Raw genomic sequence first — 24,546 nt, 5'->3', positions numbered from 1 at the left:
GGCATGCTAGCAGGACCGCATTCTCCTGCATAAAATAATTCCAGCTCTTGGAGGCACAACCCCGTATTTCTAGCAAAGCTAGAATTGAGAAAAGCCATTGTGTTGTTTTTGTCATGTATATGCACAATCACATTAAAGTTAATGGTTGCCCCAAGGTAGTAATACTTTGGGTAGAGTATCCTGAACTACAATGGTGTCCTTTCTTTTGACTTGTGGAGAGCAATTTGATGTATACCCCTGAACCCATAACTGTTGTGAGAATGAATGAGGTGTATAGTTTAAATTACTTTGTGTATTAAAAATACTATAAGAGTTACAGGAGTTGTCACTCTGTCTACTGCCTTACTTTGCTTCTGTTAAAAAGACAGACTATTATCCAGCAGTAAATGTGATATGACAAATCATCCTAAACCTCAGGAAACAGATGGCCTTTTAATCTCTACATAAAATTTATATAGTGAAAGGGTGTATTCTACTAACAAGTCCCATCAATGCAAGTGCAACATGACTTCTCCACTCACACACACCCTACACCCTCACAAAATCTGCTCCAGAGGGTTGAGGGATCCCAAGAGCCCATATAACAGATTTAGGGGATGTATGGGGCGAGGAGACAGGGAGAATAATCTGTTGTACAAGCAGAAATCCTTGCATTGATGGGACGATTGCCTTAGCACTATGCTGGATTCTGCCCAATGTCTTTAAGTTTCCAAACAGTCTTCCAATGCGCTCTACGTGGGGCTGCCTTTGAAGACTGTTCGGAAACTTAAATTGGTGCAAAGAGCTGCAGCCAGAGTGCTAACTGGGGCTGGTTACAGGGACCATACAACTCCCCTGTTACAACAGCTCCACTGGCTGCCAATTTGTTTCCGGTCACAATTCAAAGTGCTGGTTTTGACCTACAAAGCCCTATACGGCTCAGGTCCAGACTATTTGACAGATCGTATCTCCCTACATGAACCTGTCCGGGATTTGAGATCTTCAGGTGAGGCCCTTCTTGTGTTCCCCACACCTTCACAAGCACATATGACGCAGACACAAGATAGGGCCTTTTCAGTGGCCGCCCCTAGGCTGTGGAACTCCCTTCCGGGTAAGGTGCGATCAGCTCCCTCCTCACCGTCTTTCCGGCGACAAGTAAAGACTGTTTTATTTCAACGGGCATTTGGGATAGAGAACGACCAGGATTAAGTGTCATAGGTTTGATGATTACATTATATGATTTTATTATTTTAAATTGTCTGCTGTTTTTAACCTATATTTTATGGTTTTAATTTTTCTCATAGTTTAATTCTTTTTTAATAATATACTCTGTATGTTTTAATGGTGTTGTTTTTAGTTGTAAGCCGCTCTGAGTCCTATTGGAAAAAGGGCGGGGTAGAAATAAAGTTTATTATTATTATATTATTATTATTTAAGTGTTTTTAAATGACTTCTGAATGTGACTGTGTCCAGCTTACTTGGACTGCTGCCAGATATTGGTGTAGGATGGGGGGTTTACTGTGTGTTTGTGATAGTTAATTGTAATACATTCTACTAGTGAACAAAGTGATGTAGCCAAAACAGGGCTACTGAGAAACAAGAGGGAGGTATCAGCAGACTCAGGGGAACCACAACATTTGCAGAAGTAGGAAAAAGATTTAGGGGGGAAAAAACTAATTGGGCACCCGTCTCAACCACACAAGAAGGATTGAGCATGCTTAGTGGCCACTGGGGACATGGCAGAATACTGGGGGGGGGAGAATGGAATGGAGTATCCTGAAAGAAGGTTGGCTGGAACCCTGGACACTGCAATGTTTTGTAGCAGATTCCACTTGTTAAGGTTAAGTTTACACAAAGCAGCTTTTGACCAGGACAGTGCTTTTACTATATTATCAGCAGAGGAAGTGCCAAAAGAGGAACAAAAGGGCCAACTGGCTTGTTCACATGCAACTTGATTCCAAGCTCCTCACTGAGATTTATGAATAAATGCTCATATCCATAAGCTGCTTTGCAATTCAGCCATACCATATGATAGGGACTAAGGGAGATCCAGCTTCGTACTAATACACCCCCTCATGCATTATTCACTAGTATCTGATAAAATTTGGGATCACAGAAAGTGGTATCCAAGTTCACGCTCTGGATGTCTTTCACTCTGCTCCCTAAATACAAGAGTTCTATTCGGGTCACTTCTCCTTTAGCAAGTCTGAAATCCCCGGTATACAACACAGTGCCATGTTCACTTTGGAATAGAAATATGACTGATCCTAGGCACTGGCCAGCTGGCAGAAGTGTCACAACTATGTCTTCTTTCTCACCAGATGCTTCATCAACCAGAGAAATTTGTGTTGGAGTTTCAACGTCAAGGGAAACAATGTGATTCTCCCAAAATTTGTAACGTGGATTAGTTAGTAGCAACTCCTTTGTCATTGGTGAACAGTACAGGCGAACTTTCAAGCTGCATGCCAGTCTTCTTTTCAGGGAAGGAGCTCTCAGGCCTTTCATGTTATCTTTATGGCAGTGAGACAGGACGTAAGCCTGGGCTCGCAGATTTTCCCGATTGAAGCGGTCTGTGGAGAGATGCAGATATTCCTGCATCCTTCCGCCAAAGCTACTCATGCTGAACTGGCTTGTTCATGTTGAACTAGTAAGAAAGGACAACTTTGTTTCTATTAACATAGTAGATTTATGTGCAGAAAATATCTCTCTCTCACACACATAACCGCAATTTGCACCACAAACAGAACATTGGTCTGGCACGGTTTTAAATGAAAGCAGTTTCCTTTCACTCCTGTAGTAATTTCTTCTGGTTCCATATCTGTTCCTTGCATTCCAGACTAGTGACAAAATAAATTCAATTATACATCCAAAAACATGCATGCATCTATCAATTAACATAAATGCAGAGGTGGGCCATTTGCAGGGGAAGATTGAGAGAGGTGTGCCTATTTATTCTTCCCTGCATATGTCTCTAAGCTATTTGTTTTTCCACACAGCCTTTTTCTTGTCTCAGATCCTGACTCGGTGGGAAATGATCAAAGGACAACATTTGGTGTATCTTATTTTAATACTGGTGATACAGCACTGGTATTAACTCTGAAAGTCATGTGCACAGGGAGGACACAGTGAAAGTTGTACCATAATGAAGAAGACCATAATCTTTGGTATAGTGTGTATCCTTGTTTTATTTTAAAGTTAAGAGAGCAAGGAATTTATATTCTGGAAGTGGGGATGCCAAATACCATTTCAATGCACTGGTGTCTTGCAGCCGAAAACAGGAACATAGGAAGCTACCTTGCATTGAATCAGATCATTGGTCCATCTAGCTCAGTACTGTCTACACTGACTGGTAGCTTTCCAGGATTTAAGTCAGTGGCCTTTCCCTGCCTTACCTGGTGATACCTGGGGACTGAACCTGGCTCCAGCTCCCATGAAACCCAGCCAGCATGGCCAATGATCATTTGGAGGGTACCATGTTGGCTACCCGTTTTGTAGCCACACAACTTCATATACCCAACATACTAAAAAGTTTAGAAGAGATTGATGGGTTGCCACTGTTTTTAAGGGAGGGAAGACTATTTTAGATGCTACCAATGATGTGTTATGTTATGGTTTATTTCTAGGCTGCCTTTTGGCCAAAAAGGCCCTGAAGGTGGCTTACACAAAAATAGAAAAAACACAAATGCATAATACAAATAAAAGCAATACAATTTACAAAAATTCAAGCCAACAAAATCCTAGCATTTCTAAAAAGCAACAGCAGCTAAAAACCAAAAGCAGTCATCTTCCTGATAAAGGACAGTCCCTAGAAAAATGTCACTAACAGCAGGGGGGAGGGGGCAAGGCAGGTGGACAAGCTTGCCCCTTGATGCCCAGCATAGTCTCACCCCTGCAGCCAAAAGATATACAAAAGGTGGCCCTCTTACTACTGTACTGTGAAGGGTGGAGTTCCTATAATTTACAGAGCAATCCAACTCAGGGGAATCCAGTGGAAAGGATTTGGCACAAGAGGAGCCGGTGGGAAGTTCCGCAGAACGTATTTGCCATTTGGAAGCCTCTGGGCCAGCTGAATGAGCCCTCAGCTGAGAACTGTGCGCAGAGACCAGAAAGTAAAAGCTGGTTCTCACAATTACCCCTACCAGGGAGTAAGCACTCTCCATTGATTTCAATTGCAATTATTTTCTTAGACCAACCTTTTTCCCAGTGTAGCTTTTGCCTGGATCAGGGCCCACAGGAGCACTCTGAACATGAGTTGGATGTGGCCTAAGTTCCCTCCCCTCACTCCCTCCTCTGACATGCCCTCAGAACTCCCCTTTTTCGGGCCTTCCACTGACTTCTGCCAGCTCTCCTTCCACCAGGCTGGGCTTTCCCAGCGGACTCTTGGCTGACCCAGCTGGGTTCCAGTTCTGCCATGGTGGAGCCAGCATAAGGGGCTCCTGCCGGTGTAGCCTGGCATAGCCGGGATCCAGCCAGCTTAGCCATGGGTCTACCATATCCAACTCTCCTCAGCCCAGAATAAATAGCAGTCGGATTGCGCCCTCAGTCTTTTTTAAGTTAAACAGAACTCTCTTTTTTTCAGATGTAGTGTTCTTCAGATAGAAGAAAGGGAATTTTTCTTACCACTGATAAGCTCTGATCTCATCATCATTCAAGCTGGCTCACAGAAAATCTTTTGAAGCTGCCATATCTTCATTAAATATTTTTAAAACCACATTTTTGAGACACTGCAACATTTATTCTGTAAAATTAATGAGTAGATTAAATCATCTTGGTGTTGTTTTTTAGACACCTGCAATATACTAAAAAAAACCTTGGGAAATCAGTTGACAGCACATTTAAATCATAGCTGTTCAAACTGGTTTTCAATTAGCACAATTATAATGGTGCTGTGTTGTAAATGGCTTTTTGCCAAATAATATTGGCAATAATGCAGCGGTTGATTTTTTTCCAATAGAACAGAAGAAAATATAGAGAAATATGGCACCACCACATTATGTTACCTGTGCACAATCAGCAGTTGCTCTTCTGCATAATAATCCTGATTCCTGAACTACATTCATATTAAACAGCTGTACACTAGTAGTCCAAGATATAAAGTCCATTTATTTGCTGCTGGGTACTGTTTGAAACAACATTCCTTTGAGACATTTAAAATGTATGTTTCACATATCTGGTAGTATAAACACCAAATTATTAACATCGCAAACCAAATTCCCAATGCACATCAAATATTTCTGTATTAGTCTACCTCCAGAGCAGTCCCTTGCAGCCACTGATGCAGTTGTGTAATTTTTAGATCCTGTACTTAGACTGCAATCCTAAACCCACTTACCCTGAAAGTAAGCCCTACTGAATTCAATAGAGAATTGTTAGGAGTGAGCTGTTAATGGGCTTTTCTGGACCATTTTCTTTAGATGGTAATGTGCTGTTCTTCACTTACTTCAAAATATGGTAAGCCACCCCTACCTTGTTTGGGGGCTCATTTGTTCAATCTGTTGAAAGGGGCTCTAGATTTCTGCCACAAAACTTGTCCTGACAACATCATTGCTTGCAACTGCATTTTAAAAAAAAGTGGTGTCATGCCTTCATCAGATGAATCCTCAGAGAAGGATGAGGAACAGAGGATTGTCACAGCAGACCCAGGAGAGGGAATAAGCAGACCTAGCCCAGAAGAAGCATCAGACCGCCCATCACTGGAAGATGTTCAAGATACAGCAGGGGCCCCTCAGTCAGACTTAGAGAATGAACAGGAGACCACTCCCTGTAGAACAAAGACGCCTGTGAGTAGCAGAGCAACACAGGCATTCTGGCTGTTTAAGGCTACAAGCTTCTGGGAGTCAGAGGAATGATTGCTAGCACCTGAACAAGAAAGGGGAGCTTAAAAGGCAGTGAGAAGCCCTTTGCCCTTTGCTGGAAACAACGTCAAGATGCCAGCATCAGACTCTCACCAACTGTGCCTTGAAATCCTATTACCTTGTTGAAATGTCAGACCTTGCTTTGTTCCCTGACTTTGCCTTTTGGAAGACAACCTGGTATGTGCACTGAGAACCCTTTACCCTCTCCCTTGCTTATCTATTAGTTGCTTATCTGCTTTACAACCAAGCCCTTGTGGAGGCAGCTGCTGGCTAATTGTTTCACAGCCCCGTATATCACCTTGGTGTAGCTGGAGAAAAATGACAAGCAGGGATATCCAATCATGAATCTTACTGCTCATAGTACATAAACACAATATGCGTAGCTCAGTGGTAGAGTATCTGGTACCTCCAGGTAAGGCCGCAAGTGTACCCAATCTGGAATTCTGGAGATCTGCGGCCAGTCATTGTAGACAGTAATAAGCTAGATGGACCAATGATCTGATTCAGTATAAAGCAGCATCCTGTGTCTTAATATGAATGAATGAATGAATGTTTGGGTTCCTGGAGAGAAGATCACAGTACTTTTGTTAGTAAAAAAATGAGGTGCTAGTATTTATACTTTGATAAAAGTGCTATGTGTGCCAGCACAAAGTGGTTGCCATGGGCAGCAAAAAAAGAGGTAGCGATACTCCATACCAGTGAGTATTGTCACCTAAAAAGCACTGGAAGATCACAGCCACTTTGTTCTTCTTCCAGTCCTGCGGCTGACACTGTATTGCTATAAATTAAGCCACTGTTTGGCTTACTGTTACGTCTGAAACAGAGCTTAAGGTTTATGTCTCCCAGACAAAGCAGGAGCAATAAGCTATAGAACAAGAACAAATCTTGTCTTTGTCTTTGAGGGCCTTTGCCTACCTCCCCCACTACATCATTGTCTCACATCTTTTTAACTATGGCAAGTTTTTGTTTTATACCCATAAGAAGCAAGTGTTTGGGTCCATGGCTGTAAAAACAGCAACTCAAGGTGGAGATATACCTTTCTTGTTCATCAGCGTAATTTTTTTTTAACATGGAGGCCTAGATGGTAGCTACCAAACAGACAGAAAGATCATAATTTTTTTAAGCAACAGCTCTAGCAGCAACCTGTTGTCATGGAAACAATCCTTCACCTTAAGGTGCTTGGTATCTGTCTTTCTGTTTAATGACGTTGCTTGTGTGCCTCACAGCTTCCATTCTCATTTGTTCTCTAACTCCAACAGGGACTCCTTAAGGCTGCTATAAGTTAGTTCCTAATTGCTGTATTTTATTTCTTAATGATGACCTTCAAATCATCAACACTTCATTCTTTTTAGAAAGTCTCTACTTCACAGTGGTAATTGTTTATGTTGAACAGAGAGTAATTTAAAATTCTCAAGTGCCCAATTTCCAAAATGAGACAAGGTAAGCTTATGTTCTCATTTTAGCGTGGATTAAAGGATACCAGAGAGATCCATTACTCAGGGCTGGCCCTGTTAGTGGTCTGATGGGTCACAGCAGAAGATCTGGCTAGCAGCTTTGCACTACCGTATCTGTTTCACTAACTAGAAGATGAGTTAAAATTACAACTGGTTTTCACTATCCTTCATGAACAGACTGTTGGAATAGCCAATTCTTTGGTTACAGAAGTGCATCTGGCATTGCAATGTACAGTTGCTCCAAGACTATATATGCCAGCCTTCTCACCAATGGCACACAGGGAAAGCTGTCCACACAAGCTATTTGATTAACAATGGTTCTGAGTCAGTAGTGTAGTGGCAAATTCAGAAGTGCAGGGTTCCTTCATGATAGTTACAGCCAAAATCTCTCCCCCTGTGTGGGTTGAAAATGAGATCCTTGTCAATGTCTTCTCCCACAACAGGTTCCCTAGGAACCAGTAATCATGAAAAATGAGAGTGCTAGCTAATGAAAAGAGTCTTCCCAGTGGCTCACTTCCTTTCACACCAATTGGCTCCAATTAGCAGGAACGGACAAGGAAACATGTTAGACTCTTCTCAGTCGCTAACACAGACCCTTGTCATGTGGAATGGCTCATAGGATGTTGGAGACATTGGGACCCTGTTCCCAAAATATAAGGGAACTAAGACCCCCTGAGACCCTCATTACTCTACATTTAAAAAAAATACTTGAAATGTGACATTTCCAGTCAGAAAGCCTCTTGTTTAAAATTAAATTTAAAAAATGCCAGTTAGACAATGGCATTGCAGAAGTCAATGAAGAAGGCGGATGTATTAAATGGGTGGAGTCTTTAATTTGATTTTGTGCGTTTTCTCATTGTTGGCCTATTAAGTGCAATATAATTCTATGCTTTGGTTTAAGTTGGTGTAGTTTAGCCAATGTTGAACACAAAATGTACATTTGACATAGGGCACAGGTTAAAGCAAAAACTAACTGGTGCTATTTTGGAATCTTATCAGACTACTTTTGATGAAAGTATGATTAGAATGCTAAACTTAATCTGAGAGTGGTGGCAAAGAGAGAGAGTGAGAGAGTAGTGTGAGCTGGGTGAAGACATGGTTGCAACATGGTGGGGCCTTGGCAGGAGCCATGACTGAAGGGAGGGAGGCAGGCTGGCCCCCATTTGATTTTTTGTCTCCTTAATGTCTCCTCATAGAAAATGTCTCCTCAGTTAATGTCTCTTCATAGAAAAAAGGTTCTCCATCCCAGACTTGGGAGGTAAAATCCGTTTTTTAAAAGAAAACTGCAAGATTGCACATGCATGCGGTAATTCACAGGAAAGGAGGGACAGCAAAAAATGAATCTGGAACTACAGGGTCACTAAGCCAAACCACCTGCTCAGAGTGTGAGTGGTACACTAACTGTACTGGCTGATTAAGGAGGAATAGCTGGAGGTGGAAGAGGGAGGGAGGGAGAAAGCAAGAAACAGAGGGGGACATGGGAGATGAATGAGAACAGAGGATACAGAGGAAGTGAGGGTTATGTCTGAGGCACAAAACATAATTAAAAAAAGAAAAGCTAGACAGCCCAATGAGGACTGATCATGCTCGGTAGCTGTGGCATGTTACCACTTGGGAAAGAAAAATGGAAAACCGAAGGAAGTGGAATAGGGTATCCTGGAGGAGGGCATGGCTGGCTGGCTGGCATAATGAGTAGAAGGACTATACACTGCAATATGTAGGTCACACTTGTTATCTTATATTCCCAAACTGACTGGGCAGATCTATTAGATAATATCTATCATGGAGAGTTCTCCTCAGTTAAATTTCAGAGTTTTAGATTTTGAAAGCCCTTCAGAATTAAAGTCTCAGTCCTCTCTATTACCCTTGGTAATGATTGCCTGACATGTTGATATAGTCATCAGGTTTATGACTGATATATCTATGCAAGGCTGCCCTCTAGTGAGCTAATCAATATTATCCACAGAACAAATACCAGCTTTGAGGCTATCAAGCTGAGCTGAAGTAGTCACACTGCTTGTTAAATAGTTCAAACAGGCATTTCAGAGAGCAATATTTGGAATAATCCTTTACCTTGCAAACTATGCACATGATTATTTTTTTCAGCTAAAATCAACACAAATTAATTTTTCTGATGAGCCAGTCTTCTGACTATTGGAATATGTACCCAGATATTCACTCAGTTTTGGTTAAACCCATTTCCCCAAGACTTCTGGAGATGAGGGTGACCCTGGACACTCATGTTAAATCATACAGTGAGCACCTTGTATATGTTACAGACAAACAAATGCAACTGGAGCTCAACTGTCCTTTCTTATTTGAACAACCACTTTGTGAAGGTACAATTGATAGCGAAGAAAAGCCAGGGTGAAGCATGCTTCTCTTTCCCCTCACCCATCTCTTCCCCATTCTAAAGTGCCACTCCAGATGGCTGCAATTAAATGGCAGGGAAATCACCTTCTTGGTGCAACTTTTAAAACAGAAACTCTGCAATTTAACCCTGAAAACCACTAAAAAAGACAGTGTTTCCCAGTTTTGCCCCATTAGAGGTATTTTTCCCCTAAGGAAAAGATGAAGAAAAGGAAAATTAAACACCAAGACCCTCTAAATTATTGTATAGTATTATAATTTTGCTTACTACTTTGACTATAATGTTCTTAAACATGTTTGGATTTCAGTATTTCAAACTGGTCGTCTTCCTATGAAAGTCGAGTATGCATATTATTTGTACCTTTAGGTCAGGGGCAGAGCTTGGAAGATTACTTTTAAAGAGTAATAAATTACAGTTACATGACCTCCCAAAAGTAGTAATTACTATTACAATTACAATTGCTCTGAAAGTAACTTATTACTTTACTTTTACTCAAAAGTAATTGCTACAATTACATTTTAGTTACTTTTAAAAAAATTGCCTACAAGGTGCTAGCCTTGGCTGCTGCACATCTAAGTAGCCTAAAACATTAAAAATAAGCACACACACACAGAGGGTAGTAGAATATTTTTTTTATCCATAAGATTAACAGAATGGCATAACAGAATCTCACATCCCCTCACCCCACCCCCAGCAATGATGATACCCCAACACACATATTTTTGTATATATATATATATATATTGCCTCCAGCTTTTTTCTCCTTCCACTCCTGTCAATTTTTAAACAATTGTTTTCTCCACCCCGTCTCGTCCTCCACCTCCTCCCTTGTCGCCTCCTAAGCACTCATAGAGCATGAAGGAAGAACAATGCTGCACAGAAGCCCAATTTGAAGCACATGATTTTTATTCACAAATCAGTGGAGCTGAAGACTTCCCCTGCTCCCCCCCAAGTAATGCACAAAAGTAATGCTGGAAACATTACAATTACTCCTCAAAAGTAATGAAGTTACTACTCGTTCTATTACCAGCAAAATGTAATGAAGTTACCCACTCGTTACTCAAAAAAGTAATAAATTACAAGTAATTCGTTACTTGTAACTAGTTACTTCCAAGCTCTGGTCAGGGGTGGGGCTGTATGATTGTCCAGGCCTCTCTGCCTTGTCCTCAGGACTCTCTCTGGGCCAGATCCCCTTCTCAGCCACACCCCTTTCCCCCAGGACACACCCATCACTAGCCCTGCTTCGCACCCTCCTTGTTTTCGCCTGGCTGGAATATGTCCTTGAACTCTGGTAATAATAGGTGTTGCTTGTTTGGATGGAGGACAGAGAGAAGTGTGTATAGAGTGCGTGTACATCATCAGAATATACAGGGAAACCCACCGGGGCCATTCCTAGCAGGGATGTGGCACCTGCGGCCCTCAAAATGTTGCTGGACCCCAGCTCCCATCAGTCCCAGCCAGCATGGGCAATGGTCTGGGACTATGGGAGCTGTGGTTCAACAAATCTGGAGGACCATGGGTTCAGGTTCCCTATCCCTGTTGTAGACCTTATCACAGAGCAGCAGCAACATCAAAAAAGGAACAGATCTGTGCTATTGTAAAGAGAGAATCTGGCAACAAAGATTATGTATTTCAAAGTATATCTTACAGAGGACAATGAGGCTCACTCCCAAGTAAAAGTGCATAGGATTGTACTGTTATTACCAGAAGATGGCAAATAAGGTGATGCTGAAGTTCCAGCAGAACCTTTACAGGCTTATACTAAAGCAAATAAAGCAAGGCAGAAGCTGAACAAAACAAGAAATTTCCCCACCAGACCCACGCCCCCAATTCACCAAAACCTCTTGTTTCATAACATTTTTGTGTTATTGTGGAACACTATTAGGAGGGATTGCTTAGCAAGATAGATAATAGAATTTAAAAGTTCTAGCAACCATTGGTGGGGGGAAGGGGAGAAACTACTATGGAAAGGGCAGCTCTCAAATTTGGATCTGAGAGAAGTATGGAGGTTTTGCATTCCTAGTTCTTTTAGGTTTAGAAATGCTCTGTGTGTGTGTGTTTGGTTGGCTACTCTGAGAACAGGATTCTGGACTAGATGGGCCTTGGCCTGATCCAGCAGGCTCTTCCTGTGCTGATTATAAGATGTATTGTTTATACAAAGGATACCTGTTGTAGAATCACCTTATTAAATACAAACAAAAGTTCCTCACTGGTGAGACAAGTACACTCTGTGCATGCACATGCCATTTATTTCTGAGGCCTATAGTTCCTTCCTAATCATCATGTCTCCTCTGCTGAAGTCTTTGGGAGCTGACTGTGGTTTGTGAGGGGCAGATGGTGGTCAGGCCTGGCACTAGCCAAGGGCCCCTGTTGCTGGAAGAGTGGAGCAATCGGGTCACAACTGGATGGTGGTACGGATTGCAATTGTGGAGCAGAAGCATCGCTCTCTCAGCCACCGTCACTCCCGCACACATGCAGGTGGCAGGCACTTAAATATGCTTGGTTGATTCACCTTGCGCATCAGTGCGCATGCCTGACATCACCTGCGCACAAGGAGTTATAACCAGGTGTATTTAAGAGTGTGTGTGTGTGCTCACACGCAGAGCGCTAGACAGTGGGGAGGCTAAGGGCCAGCAGAGGGCTAGCGCCTGCTCTGATGGTGGTGCTTAGGCTGCATCACACTTTGATTGCATAGTAGTGCCTGCATTTTCCTACTCAATAAGCCAATTCACAAGAACCTTCTTGTTTTTATTCCTTTAAAAAACAAGCACACTAGAGGTTTTGGAGACTTAACAAAAATCCTCCTCTCTGTCACTGGCTCATTGTGTGGTGTTGGGTACATTACTCTGGTATCCTTTTGATTGAAAGGGATAACTAACTAGTCACGGTTATAGGAGAAATGTAATAATAGTCAAGTAGCACTTTAGAGACTGTACACAGGAACGCAAATGCAAACAATGAAAAATACAAGAAAATGTCAGAAGGTAGACAATTTTTTGAAAGGCTACACTCTTTAATGAACAGAGAAAAAATAATGAAATTGAAATATTTGTAATTCTGACCATAAAATGTTTGACCTTCACTAGATTTCTCACTAGCCAGTAAACAAGAAAACTCGCCACTAGACGCACACCTAAAAACACTAGATTGAGTGGGAAAATCACTAAATTGGCAACAGCGGACGACGAGCAGGATTTCGCAAGAAAGCCCACTCCACTCTAAGGCCTCCCGCAAAGTTGGGGTAGTTTCTATAGCAACGCAGGCTCAAAAGAGGTTGAGCGCGACGAGCTGTCCTATAGGTGGCAGAGCGGCATCGTTTCTGCTTGAGGTGGGGAGCGCGAACGCCTTCCTGTCTGTGTTCTTGAATAGTTCCCTCCCCAGGAAGTGTTTCAGAACTTGCTAGTTCCTTTTTCCGGAAGAAATTCCCTAGGCTCCTCGTGGACAGGCTGAATCTGTTGCTCCCAGTAACAGAGGTGACGGGGGAGAAAAAGGCCCCGGTACCCGCCTAATCTGAGCGAAAGAGCCCGAAATCCTTCCTATCTGTCTCTGTATTCCCTCCCCACCCCTTGGGACAGCTCCGATTCTTTCTGCCCCTTGACGACCACAGAAGCGCGCGGGCGACACAAGACAGGCTCTGAAGAAGAGGTGCTCCTCTCCCCTAACGCTGGCCCTTTCCCCTCGTCGATACACGCTTTCTTCCTCTCTTTTGGTAGAAAACCCCGATTTTAAAAAACTTTTGGACTTTAGTAGTCTTTTCATAGTTTTCTGGGTTTGGGTGTAGTGTTAATTCTTGGAAGCTGTAGATGTTTGGAGTCGTATCCCTATTATTATCATTATTATAATTATTAGAAAGAAGACAGCTTTCAGTTACAAAAAACTGTTCTGAAAGAAATTCTCCGTGTGTCTCGGCTCAGATTAAATTTACGTTACGAGGAAATGTGTTTTGGGTGAGGATAAACATCTACGTGCTACCTCAGTCCCACATATTTTATATGGTACAATTCAACCAAAGTTAAGCATTTTAACCCACCATTTCATTTAGAAGGAATTTGAGAATGTGCTTATTTTTATTTGGAGGAAATCAGTGGATCTTTTAGGTGATGAACTTTACATGGATTGTGCCCTTTAAGGATATTACTGTATAAAACGTTGTGACTCGTGGCAGTTATTTTTGTTATGATGTGTGATAATAACAGCGACACTAGCTAGTTCTGACCCCATTAATTTCAGTGAAAGGCTTAAACATATATTTAAAAGTTTTCTGAGGACATGTGAATAGGTTTGTGTTGTAATTCCCATTATGTTTAGTGGGATTTACAGAGCAATCCTAAGAGGGCCTAGCGTTAATGTGTTACAGGGTGTAGAAGATCTGACCTTTGTGTAGAGGCCAGACTGGGTATCCTTTGAGGCTCCTTCTAGAATAGTAATCCATTGCTGGTTTGAGAGAGCTTGAGCTGATGGCAAGTATCTCTGCTTGTTTAAAACCAAGACAGCAATCTTGTGAACACTAACTTGGGAGTGAATACTAACTCAGTGGGACTTACTTTTAAGTCAATATGACCAGGTTGCCCTGCATAAAAAGATGTGCTGTGTGTTATGTAAACACCTTCTAAAATGGAATATGCCTTTAAACAGGGAAGAAGCTGTAATGGCTTTGGATCCTGGACCCTGTCTTGTTTTAAATATCTCAAGAAGTAAATTGCTTGAAATGTTTGCTGGTTTGCTTAGAGACTTGTTTTCCTTTACAGAAGTTATTTAAAAACGTAATAAGCCTTTGTGAAAGCCATACGTGCTCCCAGAATGTCTGCAGTTGAAGATGCTGCTCTTGTGTTATCTGAAGTGAACCTTGGTGATACATGTAAGCCATTAGGTGAGAACAACGAAGCCAGTCCCGGTCCAAACCCTAACAATATTGTGGTCACTATTGGAGCTACTGTACCAACTGGCTTTGAGCTGACTGCAGCAGATGAAGTGCAAGAGAAGCTAGGATCAAAGTCTAGAATTAGCAAGGACCGAGGGAAAATCTATTTTGAAATTCCTGTAATCAGCCTTCCACAGGTTAGCAGATTTTATTATTTGAGTAGTATATCCTGTTCAGTATTTGATTGAATGTTTGAGGCTGTTACCAACATGTACATTTCCTTGATTGTAGCAAAGGGTAGAACTATAACTTCATTTTTAAACAAGCATGGATTTTCTTCTTTAGCAAAGCAAGGAAACCCTCCATGATGCAATTATTAAAACTGAGAGTAGAGTAGAGGGGGAAGGTCAGGAGAGCCAAATGTTTTATTTTGAAATAATGGTACTGTCTGACTAATCCTATACGTGTCTATATTGTGTCCAATGGGGCTTATTCTCAAGTAAGTAGATATAGGTCTCAAGTGTTCAGTACTAGATCACACTTAATTCTGAAGAAGGGTGCATGTGCATTGTTTATGCATGTATGCAAACAGCAGCTGCAAAAAGGGGACTAAAAAGTTGCATTTAAAGTTGACAGCAGCATAGCCCCAAATGTCCTCAAGCATAGTAGATGTGCAGGCATACCCCGCTTTAACGTACGCAATGGGACCGGAGCTTGTATGTAAAGTGAAAATGTACTTAAAGTGAAGCAATTCTCTATGCATGTACTGCACTGCAATCGCCATTGGCGTATGGAGCATGTACATTATAGCGAGGCGACGTTAAGTGAAGTGACGTTAAGCAGGGTATGCCTGTATTGCTCTACATTTTTTAAACTAAAGGCGAGCTCTACAAATGGTTGAACCACTACATTCTGAGCTACAAATATTGTAAAAGGCCAGTACAGCAATATAAAAGATTATTTCTACTTTCATTTAGGTTCACCAGTTAAGATCAGTGGACAACTTATTTGTTGTTGTTCAAGAATTCAAAGATTATCAGTTTAAAGAAACTAAGGTAAGTTTATTTTTTCATGTGCCTGAAGTTTCACTACATTGTGGCCCCTATCTCTAATGTACCATATCAGCAGAAGAGCAATTGTTGCTCGGTTAACCTCGGCTACTCTTCTGAAATTTATCAAACATAGAAAATGATTGGTTGTATTAAATGAGTTGTGTGGGTACTTCTGTTATGTTGTAGGAAGAAGCTCTAAAGGATTTAGAGGACTTGGCTAAGAAACTGCCATGGACTGATCCTTTGGAAGTATGGAGGTTAAATACAAGCCTTAAGAAAAGAAAAACAAGACGGAAAAAAGGCAATCAACAGACTAATGCAAAGAAAGAGAAACTAGAGGATGATGGGAGCAGAGAGAGAACTGTTGATAAAAAACTGTATGATCCTGTGCAAAATGTTTTGGAGTCTACTGAAGTCCAAGATCCAGAAAACACAGATGAAACATTGCCACCAGATGATGATGAGCAGTCTGATTCCAAAGAAGAGTTAACATCAAATGGCGAAAACAAAAATGAATCAGATGACTGCAAGAAGTATGAAATGAAAACTGAGACACTGAAGTTCCGGGTGACATGCAACAGAGCTGGTGATAAGCACAGCTTTAAATCAAATGAGGCTGCCAGAGATTTTGGAGGAGCTGTGCAAGATTTCTTTCAGTGGAAAGCAGACATGACCAATTTTGATGTGGAGGTACAACAGTAATATTTTTTTGAAAATGTAGTCATGTACATAACAGTAAGAATGCATTAAAATATACCAGGATTTGAATCTTTATTTATTTCAGCAATGAGCAGTGGACCAGTTTGAATGCTACAATATCTCCCTCATATGCTCCTCTGCCATGGTGATGAGGAGAAAACTGAAAACTTTTAATACTGATTTTTATTAATTGCAATTTAACATTATGTCCTAACTGTAAACTGGGATTATCTTAACTATTTGGAACAAGCCAGCTTCAAAACTCATTAAGATTAATCATAGAAATGAATGTGTCTGATCTTGCAGCTGCGTTAGAGGAGGAAAGGGGAACATGCAAGTCCAAAGCTTGCTGTGATTCATTTCTATCATGGTTTTTGTTTATTGTCGGGGCGGCACCAGAGGGCGGCCAGGTTGGGTCCTGGCCAAGGGCCCCTGAAGGGTCCCTCCTTAGGGTGGGTGGGTAGCGCTCCCTTCTGTGGCAGCATTGGCTCCTGACCCTGCTGCAGATCACAAGAGGGAGCTCCCAGGCACCCCCCCCACTGCCACAAAGGCCTGTGATGCCCGCCTGCATGCTCCACCTACCTCTCCCTTGGCATAAATGCTGATTGCACTGATGGCACAAGCCTGCCATCAACAAAGATGGCACCAGAGGCATCAACCCCTTAGGGAAACCTCAGCCGCCATCTTGGCTTGCATGCGCACAGTGCAAACAACATTCACCAAAGGAAAGGTAGGTAGGTGGGGCATGTGTGTGTGTGCCGGTGCCCAGGGCAGGCTGGTGCCCGAGGGCCCTGACATTCCTGGTGCCAGCCCTGTTTATTGTGATGCCTGAACCAATTCATACTGAGATGGAGATGGCCACTGTAGTATTAACTTACGTTAAGCATGGAAGATCTTGCGCAGAGACCACTTGTCACATTTGCTGGTCAATATAAAATTATGTCTTGACTGATATACATTGATTTGCTGCTTTATTAGCCTTCCCAGTTCCAAAGATTTTGGGGTTGGAATCACTGATAATCCTGTGCTCATTAGCATTCTCCAGTTTACCCAAGTGCAAGGGATCTCACTTCTATGTGATAATGAAACTAGTGGGGGCTGAATATGGTGTTTTTCATGTCACTTGTCCAGTGTAGGGAGGGTGGGGATAATGAGAGTTACAAAAATTAGTTGAATTATTATATAGCTTCCATGTCATGCATTTGTTACCATAAGTTTTCCTAGTCTCTTCCCACCTGAAACTTCACAGAGCAAAATTACAGTAGCTAGTCATTGTTCTTTGTTTTTTGCATTACTTCAGGATTTCCAAACATACAATTCCTGACCCCTAAGTGGATACAAACAAGATGGTGGGTAAGAACTAGTTGGGGGCATTTCAGGTGTTTGCTCTATTTCAGTTGTTATATCATAAACCCTGGCTGTTGGAAGGGACAGCAGCAAACATCTAGAAGGGAGAGGTGAAGGATGAATTAGTGAGGATCAGGGTTTCAGCTCTTCAGCAGAACAGGGCTGGTGTAAGACCTAGATGTGTAAAGGAGAAAAGCAATTCCTATATTAGCATTTCCTGATACTGCAGTGAGATAGTCCCTTGTTTTTTGGGGGGTGTCATAGTTTACTTATAATTAAAAGCATCTGAAGTGTCTGTGTTTTAAAGGTAAGTGAATTTTACTCTAGGTTCTTCTCAACATCCATAATAATGAAGTAGTAGTGGGGATTGCCTTAACAGAGGAGAGTCTTCATAGAAGAAATATTACACATTTTGGGCCCACAACTCTTCGATCCACTCTAGCTTATGGTATGCTCAGGTAAGTGTGAAGGCTTATCAGGAAATGGGGACAGTTGCAAGATCCCTTAAACCACATGTTTGTTGTTCCAGCCTGGTGTATATTTATGTGTTGTGTTTAAGTACTAAATAGAGGATCCAGTCAATGTGCCTTAAATTAGTGGGCAATGACATCTTGGTTGTGGTCAGTTCTTCCTGTAGAAATAATTCTTACTTTTTTTCAAAACAACAAATACACTGGAAAGCTGTGTATCTTTCTCATTTTTGTTGAATGTTTATTTCAATGTAGTTTACGTGTATTCAATTCTATATGTTAAGTAATACAGCCTATGGATACCACATTTATAAATCAGTATGTTTGGGGGGGTTTAACATTCAGACACGTCCTTGGAAATATCTTTTTCATTATTTTACGAAAATCTTTGTCCTTGACTTCAGTACTGGTTTTCAAAGGGGAAGAGCCGATGACCAAAAAAAAGTTTGATGTATTTTTCAAAGAAACTGCACTATTTTATCTTTTTATGCTTACTGTAATATTTTTTATATTTTGCCTTTGTCTTTATTACACAAAACTTGATCTTAATTTTATTTAGGCTCTGTGATCCTCAACCAGCTGACATAATAATTGATCCAATGTGTGGGACAGGTGCTATACCAATAGAGGTATTGTGGCTTTTTTATCTTTTCAGTTAAAATAGCTTGCGGTTCCTGTATGTACTTATATGGGACTTTCAGCCCCATTGAACCCAGTGGGACTTAGCTGTTCTTAGAGATATACAGGATTGCACCATATGCCATGTCTACTAACAACCTAGGTATTCAACCCTCAAAGTAGGCTATGGAACTGCTTAATCCCACCAAGACCCAGAAATGTCCTGGCATGTTGATGTATTATTGTGACACATTGTATGTGATGTGGTCTGCTAGAGCAGAGGTTCCCAAACTGGTCTGTTACCACCAGTGGTCTGTGGCATTAAATAGTCATATTTATTTTTCATTGAATTTTCATTCTTTTGTTTCTTACAATTTATTTTATTGTATTACAATTTGAATTCTTTAGAATGCAAATTGTAATACAAGAACATACAATGTAAGAAATAAAACAAAGAAACTTTTATTAAAAATCATACAGCATCTAGCACAGAGCATTACAATAGGTACAGCAGGCAGAAAAATCATTAAGTGGTCTATGACGGCCATCGCTATTTTCAACTAGTCCATGGGGGAAAAGGTTTGGGAACCACCATGCTTGACCAAAAGAGTAACAAAGCAATCTTGAATACTTCTTCCCAGAAATCAGTCCCACTCCCTGATTACTCCCTTGTGAGTTTAGAATTTATGTTTTGGTAAGTGCTCCGTTATCTTTAATGTGGTCTTAGAAATAACACTCCCATACAGTAGACTAATATTACTGCACTATTAAATATGGAAGTGCTGATGCTGTGTAAATTCCTGTTTGTTTTATCTACAACTCCATGCAAGTTCCTATACATTTTAGCTCAGCATCATGTGGGAACTGTTTTCAGCGGCTTTCAGATACAGAATTCTCTTTGTGCCTGTTGTGACTGGCTTAAAGGGGTAGAGGATTGCCCTGAATCTGAGAAGGTGGAGGAACAAATTGCTATGCTGTGAGCTGGAATGCAGGGATCACAGGCAGGAAAGCCCTAATCCTGGTCAGTTTGGGCTCTTACCTAACAATTCTTCCACAAACAGGAGAATGCACTTGCCTCTCTGCAGGGACATATAGTAAAAGTTCCATATGCCTTCTTATAGGGAGTGGTGGGTAAGAGTGGAGACCATGTACAGGCAAAACCTATTAACCTAATCCTGCGTTCCAAAGTCTACCTCTAATTGGTAGATGGGCTCATGTTTATATAGAGGGTTTGCCCCACTCTGCCAACCCACATGTGGGTTAGTCAGTCAATGTGGCACCAGAAGCAAGGAGTGCTTCTGGCTGTTTATAGTCACTTTTAACTGGGTGGGTTGTTCATCTGCTGGCTGTTTGTCCGAACTTTGTGATGTCCATGACATTGCTGGAAAGCAAGCAAGCAGAGTGGACTATGGATCAGTTTCCCTTCTGATAATTTGTGCCATATTATATATTCATAGCTGTTAGCTTCCAGAATTCAATTGCGTTCTTGCATTGCTGCTAAGTTCACTGTTTCTTTCTCATTGATAGGGGGCTACTGAATGGGCTAACTGCTATCATATTGCTGGGGATAACAATCCACAGGCTGTGAAGAGAACAGCAAATAATATCTCCTCTTTACTGAAGCAAATTCAAAGTAAAGAAAGGTGGGCATTAAGTACCCTGCAGTGACATGCCATATATACTTGTGTTGCTATTTGTTTAAAAAAATTTTCATGTTTACTTTTATGTTTTAAAAAAGTTTCCCAGTTCATAAACATGGGCTTGTGGTTCTTCCAATCCAAATCCTTATCTGATCTGATTTTTGTATTCTTAACAGCACATCTGCAGGCACACCAATAGATAGTATTCAGTGGGATATCTGTAGTCTACCACTGAGAACCAGCTCTGTGGATGTCATTGTAACAGATATGCCATTTGGAAAGAGGTAAAGATTCTTTAAATGTATATGCATTTAACGCTTGCTGTGTTTCTGATCCTGAGCCTGACATGAACAATGCAGCTCTCACACTGGGAAGGGATTGCTAGATTTGGGTGTATAGCAAGTTAAAAATGTCTACATTTGTGTAGGTCTCCATTTCTGCCTTACTGATTGTCAACAGATGTGTGGGTCTTGCTTTTTTTCTAGTATGGGACTAAGAACTCATTTTGGGCAGAAGAGCAGCAATCTTTTCTTAAACTTGCCAGGACTTTTTCAGTATCGGCTTCACAAAGACTAGAAATCTTTTTTGAAATCTCGTTGAATCTGAGATTATCAGGATTCTAAATGATATATACTAGATTTCAAAGTAGAGGCCTTATTTTGCAGTTGGATCTTTGCAGCCCCCTATATTTATATGCTTTGTATTTCTACATTTACTTTCTATTGCTTCTCAATATCACTGTAGGATAGGGTCTAAGAAAAAGAACTGGGATCTCTACCCATCCTGTCTTATGGAAATGGGCCGGATCTGCAGACCAAGGACTGGCAGAGCTGTGCTGCTGACTCAAGATAGGAAATGCTTTGCCAAGGTAGGTAGTAGCAAGCTGGCCCCAGGCATTTGTTAACAGTGCTTTTTACTCTTTACTGCTGAAGACAGAAAAGTTGTATTAGGCAGTTATTTAAACAAACAACTCTTATCTAGCATAAATGCTGCTATAATTGAAAGTCAAAAAACATTATGTCTGCATAGAACAATTTTATATTTTTAAAAGCAATTTGCTGCAGTGTATAAGGGACAAACTCCATTATGACATTATCAATTTTCATTGCTCAACTGTGTAATATATTTATTCTTCAAATCCCCAAAAAGCATGCTTCCAAGCTGGAGGTAGAAGGGCTCCCTCCCCCCCCCCCAAAAAAAAAGGCAGAGGGGAAGGGAAGCTAGGAGCTGATTCTACTGGTACATTTTATTTCTGGCTGATTGAAAAATAATGGAAGTTCTAGATAGGAACTGAAATAAATGGGATTTAGGCATATTTTCCATGGTTAGTATCTCTACCCTTAATATCTGTTAGGAGAAACTTGACACTGTTTTGCCTTTCAGGCTTTGTCAAAAATGGGACACCTATGGCGAAAGTCTCACACTATTTGGGTGAATGTTGGGGGACTCCATGCTGCTGTTTATCTTCTGAAACGCTCTGCAGAAAAAATTGAAGAGGCAAGATCATACTGGTAACATCTTGATCAATGTACTAACCACACCTGCACTCTTATACATTTCTGAGGGCTGTTTGTTAAATGTCTCCCTGTGATTCTGAGTTAACCCATCCTTATGATCTTGAACGGGGCCAAAAATATAAGTGAGCAAGCATGCTGGTCCAAGGATCAGTTGTGTCATACCTGTCTAGAAGTTCTCGAAGGAGCTTTCAGGGCTTAAGTAGAAAAATGTAACCAGTTCTTATTAATGAATCTAGTAACATTTTATGTGCCTGTGAATCTGAGTTACTATTTCAGTTTGGGTGCAAATGTATTTTTCATATTCATAGGGCAGGTTATTCTGTTTTGTCAAAAGGTGAGAAGGGTGGCCTTTTCCCCTAGAGCTAATTTAAAATACTGTTGTGTTAAACTCCTGCGGACTGTTTCCTGGAGTGTTATTCAATTTAGAATGTATTTTAGGTAGGTACGGTTTTGTTTTAATGAAAACATTTTGCCATTGAAGAACTTTGTTTTGTTTAGGATTGACAAAAACAGACAACAAGGATAGTAATTTTTTTGTTTCTGTTCATGGTATGATAAGCTGTACCCCAGAACCCATTTGTTTAACAACTCAAGATCTCAATAATGGTGCCAGTTTTCTCACCTGCTACCTCAGTTTAAGTCCCAATTAACTTGTTTACTTCGATATGTCATATATATTGCTACTGTACATATGGCTGAGACTGTGTACTACCAACCTCGGTGTATTTCTTTAGTCACGGCTTTTATCAGAATAAGACTTTGAAAAACGCTGTAGTAGTCTTCACATGTTGGACACAGGATAGATTTAGATGAGAATAGTGTGGCAGAATTTAACCAGATAATAAGTAGATAGCTGTGTCATCTAACAAAGAATATGTTCGACGGTTTCCTGACAGTAACCTATAATGATGCTTGCACACAATCCATTGCACACAATCCATTGACCAAGAGATGTTACCAGTGGATAGTGTCCATTGATTTATATGTGTACTGAAACTGATTTATCAAATTTGGGAGGTTTTTTCCCCATGAGCTTGAAAAGAATAGCTAAATAACTAACTATTCTAAAATGTGTATTAGATGTACTGCTCTGCAGTCTAGAAAGCATTTAGGAGTTGAAAACCATACATGCTTGAATTTTTTTGTTTGGAATTTGTGTTAGTTAAAGGTTCAAGGGTGGAATTCATGCCTGTGAGATAAGCAGTGAGTTATCATACACCTCTGAAAGGCTATTGAATGAGGTTGTTCTATGAGATATAAAGCACCAGCACTGTTCCAATTACTGTAAAAGGGTGGCTCTTTCTTTGTCATTAGAGCACTTTTACCAGGTTGCCATTTCTTTTCTAGGGAGGCTGCTTTGGTGTTTCTCAGTGGTTCATTGTTGTTGTATTGAATTTTGATGTTATAATTTTACAGGTGTGTAATAAAATTTTTACCAGGGTTATTTGTCTTTTGTTCTAGTGTTCGTTTGTGGCCACATAAAATGAGGCTAGTAATTTATTTTAAGGACAATTTATTCAAATACATTTTATGATTTCCTTAACATAAGATGCAAAGAAAATCACCAGAAGTTGATCAACCATCCATACCTATGGGTAGGTCAAGCATCTTAATTAGTACACTCATAACTGAGCAAAACCTGAGTCTAAAACCTATGCCTTCAGTATTTTAAATATAATCATGCAATAGTTGGAAACTTGGTGGGGCGGGGGCTTTGAAAACTTTCCAGGTAAACAGCAAACAAAAGCTGAAAACTTTGAACACTAAAGCCAGTTTCATCATTGCTGTGGTCAAATGGGTGTCTAAAATACCCCAGCCCTTGAGGCTCACTGAAGTTGCTTTAACACTAAGGAATTCTGTATTTTGTATTTATTTTTCCCCACAGATGTAAGCTTTATCTGCTTACCATGAAATAAAGACTGTCTTATAGAGAGACTCCAAGGTGTCAGAGATTTACCATTTCCACTTCACATTCATTCTCAAATTATGACTGAACATGTCACACTTACTTTAGGCTTCTCTGGAAGTTGCTGTGTTACAACAAAATTCTGTTAGCCATTTGAGGAAAACAATTATGAATTTAGAAATAATGAAAGCTTAAAAACACGTTTGTTTAAAATACTCAGTTATTTTTACTTCTTAAAAATAACAAAAACCCACTTACCATAGTCACTACACTTTGAAATTATCTCTTATCTTCCTTGTAAGATAGAAACTTAATTCTTAAATGAATGCTGAAATGCAAGGTGTATGTGTAAAACGTGAGGATGGAACTTTTGCATAGTCTCTTATAATTCCCCTCTTTTAGAGCTTTCGTAATCCAGTACCTACCAACTTTGGCATGTTTGCATTTTTATCACATGGGCAGAGCAATTCAAATGCCAGGGAGCTGGCAGAAGGGTGGCCAGTAGAGAAGCCGGCAGAAATCTCTGCAGGATCCTCCTGCACACGAGCCACTGGCTTGGCTGAACACCAGCTCCATTGGGAGCTGCATGCATGAGCCTGCCCAGAAGCACCAGCTACCACAAACGAGCTTCCCAGGGAGTAAGTGCTCCCCATAGGCCATAATCGAAATTGTTGTACTGCACTGGCCTTTTGGCCGGCGGAGTTTCCAGGTGGAGCGGGATCTGGGGGAGGACTCTGAATACGAGGAGGAACTTGCATAAGCCCCCATCACGCCCCT

At 40.9% G+C, this 24,546-nt stretch overlaps 1 protein-coding gene and 1 long non-coding RNA gene across 4 annotated transcripts; one reads left to right on the top strand and one right to left on the bottom strand.

Moving 5' to 3' along the window:
- Nucleotides 1-1,946: 1,946 nt before the first annotated feature.
- Nucleotides 1,947-5,747, bottom strand: LOC133382348 (uncharacterized). Its single transcript, XR_009761916.1, has 3 exons — nt 5,446-5,747; nt 4,600-4,717; nt 1,947-2,816 (listed from the first exon to the last, which is right to left on the bottom strand). It is a non-coding gene; the product is annotated as an uncharacterized LOC133382348 (long non-coding RNA).
- A 154-nt stretch (nt 5,748-5,901) lies between these two features.
- THUMPD3 (THUMP domain containing 3) lies at nt 5,902-23,307 on the top strand. Of its 3 annotated transcripts, none has more exons than XM_061618520.1 (10): nt 5,902-6,011; nt 14,408-14,717; nt 15,498-15,575; nt 15,759-16,262; nt 17,946-18,076; nt 18,648-18,717; nt 20,234-20,349; nt 20,523-20,630; nt 21,091-21,214; nt 21,730-23,307. In XM_061618520.1, exons 2-10 carry the CDS (start codon nt 14,460-14,462, stop codon nt 21,859-21,861), a joined length of 1,521 nt encoding a protein of 506 aa, XP_061474504.1. In that variant the 5' UTR covers nt 5,902-6,011; nt 14,408-14,459; the 3' UTR covers nt 21,862-23,307. The 3 variants fall into 3 exon arrangements, with proteins under 3 accessions (XP_061474504.1, XP_061474503.1, XP_061474502.1); XM_061618519.1 differs by lacking the exon at nt 5,902-6,011 and adding an exon at nt 13,024-13,304; XM_061618518.1 differs by lacking the exon at nt 5,902-6,011 and adding an exon at nt 13,024-13,368.
- Nucleotides 23,308-24,546: the final 1,239 nt, after the last annotated feature.

Source organism: Rhineura floridana, chromosome 3 (genome assembly GCF_030035675.1).
Source record: "Rhineura floridana isolate rRhiFlo1 chromosome 3, rRhiFlo1.hap2, whole genome shotgun sequence".
Taxonomy (NCBI): domain Eukaryota; kingdom Metazoa; phylum Chordata; class Lepidosauria; order Squamata; family Rhineuridae; genus Rhineura; species Rhineura floridana.
The sequence above is the reverse complement of the archived record's forward strand: the minus strand, read 5'-3'. Positions and strand labels throughout refer to the sequence as shown.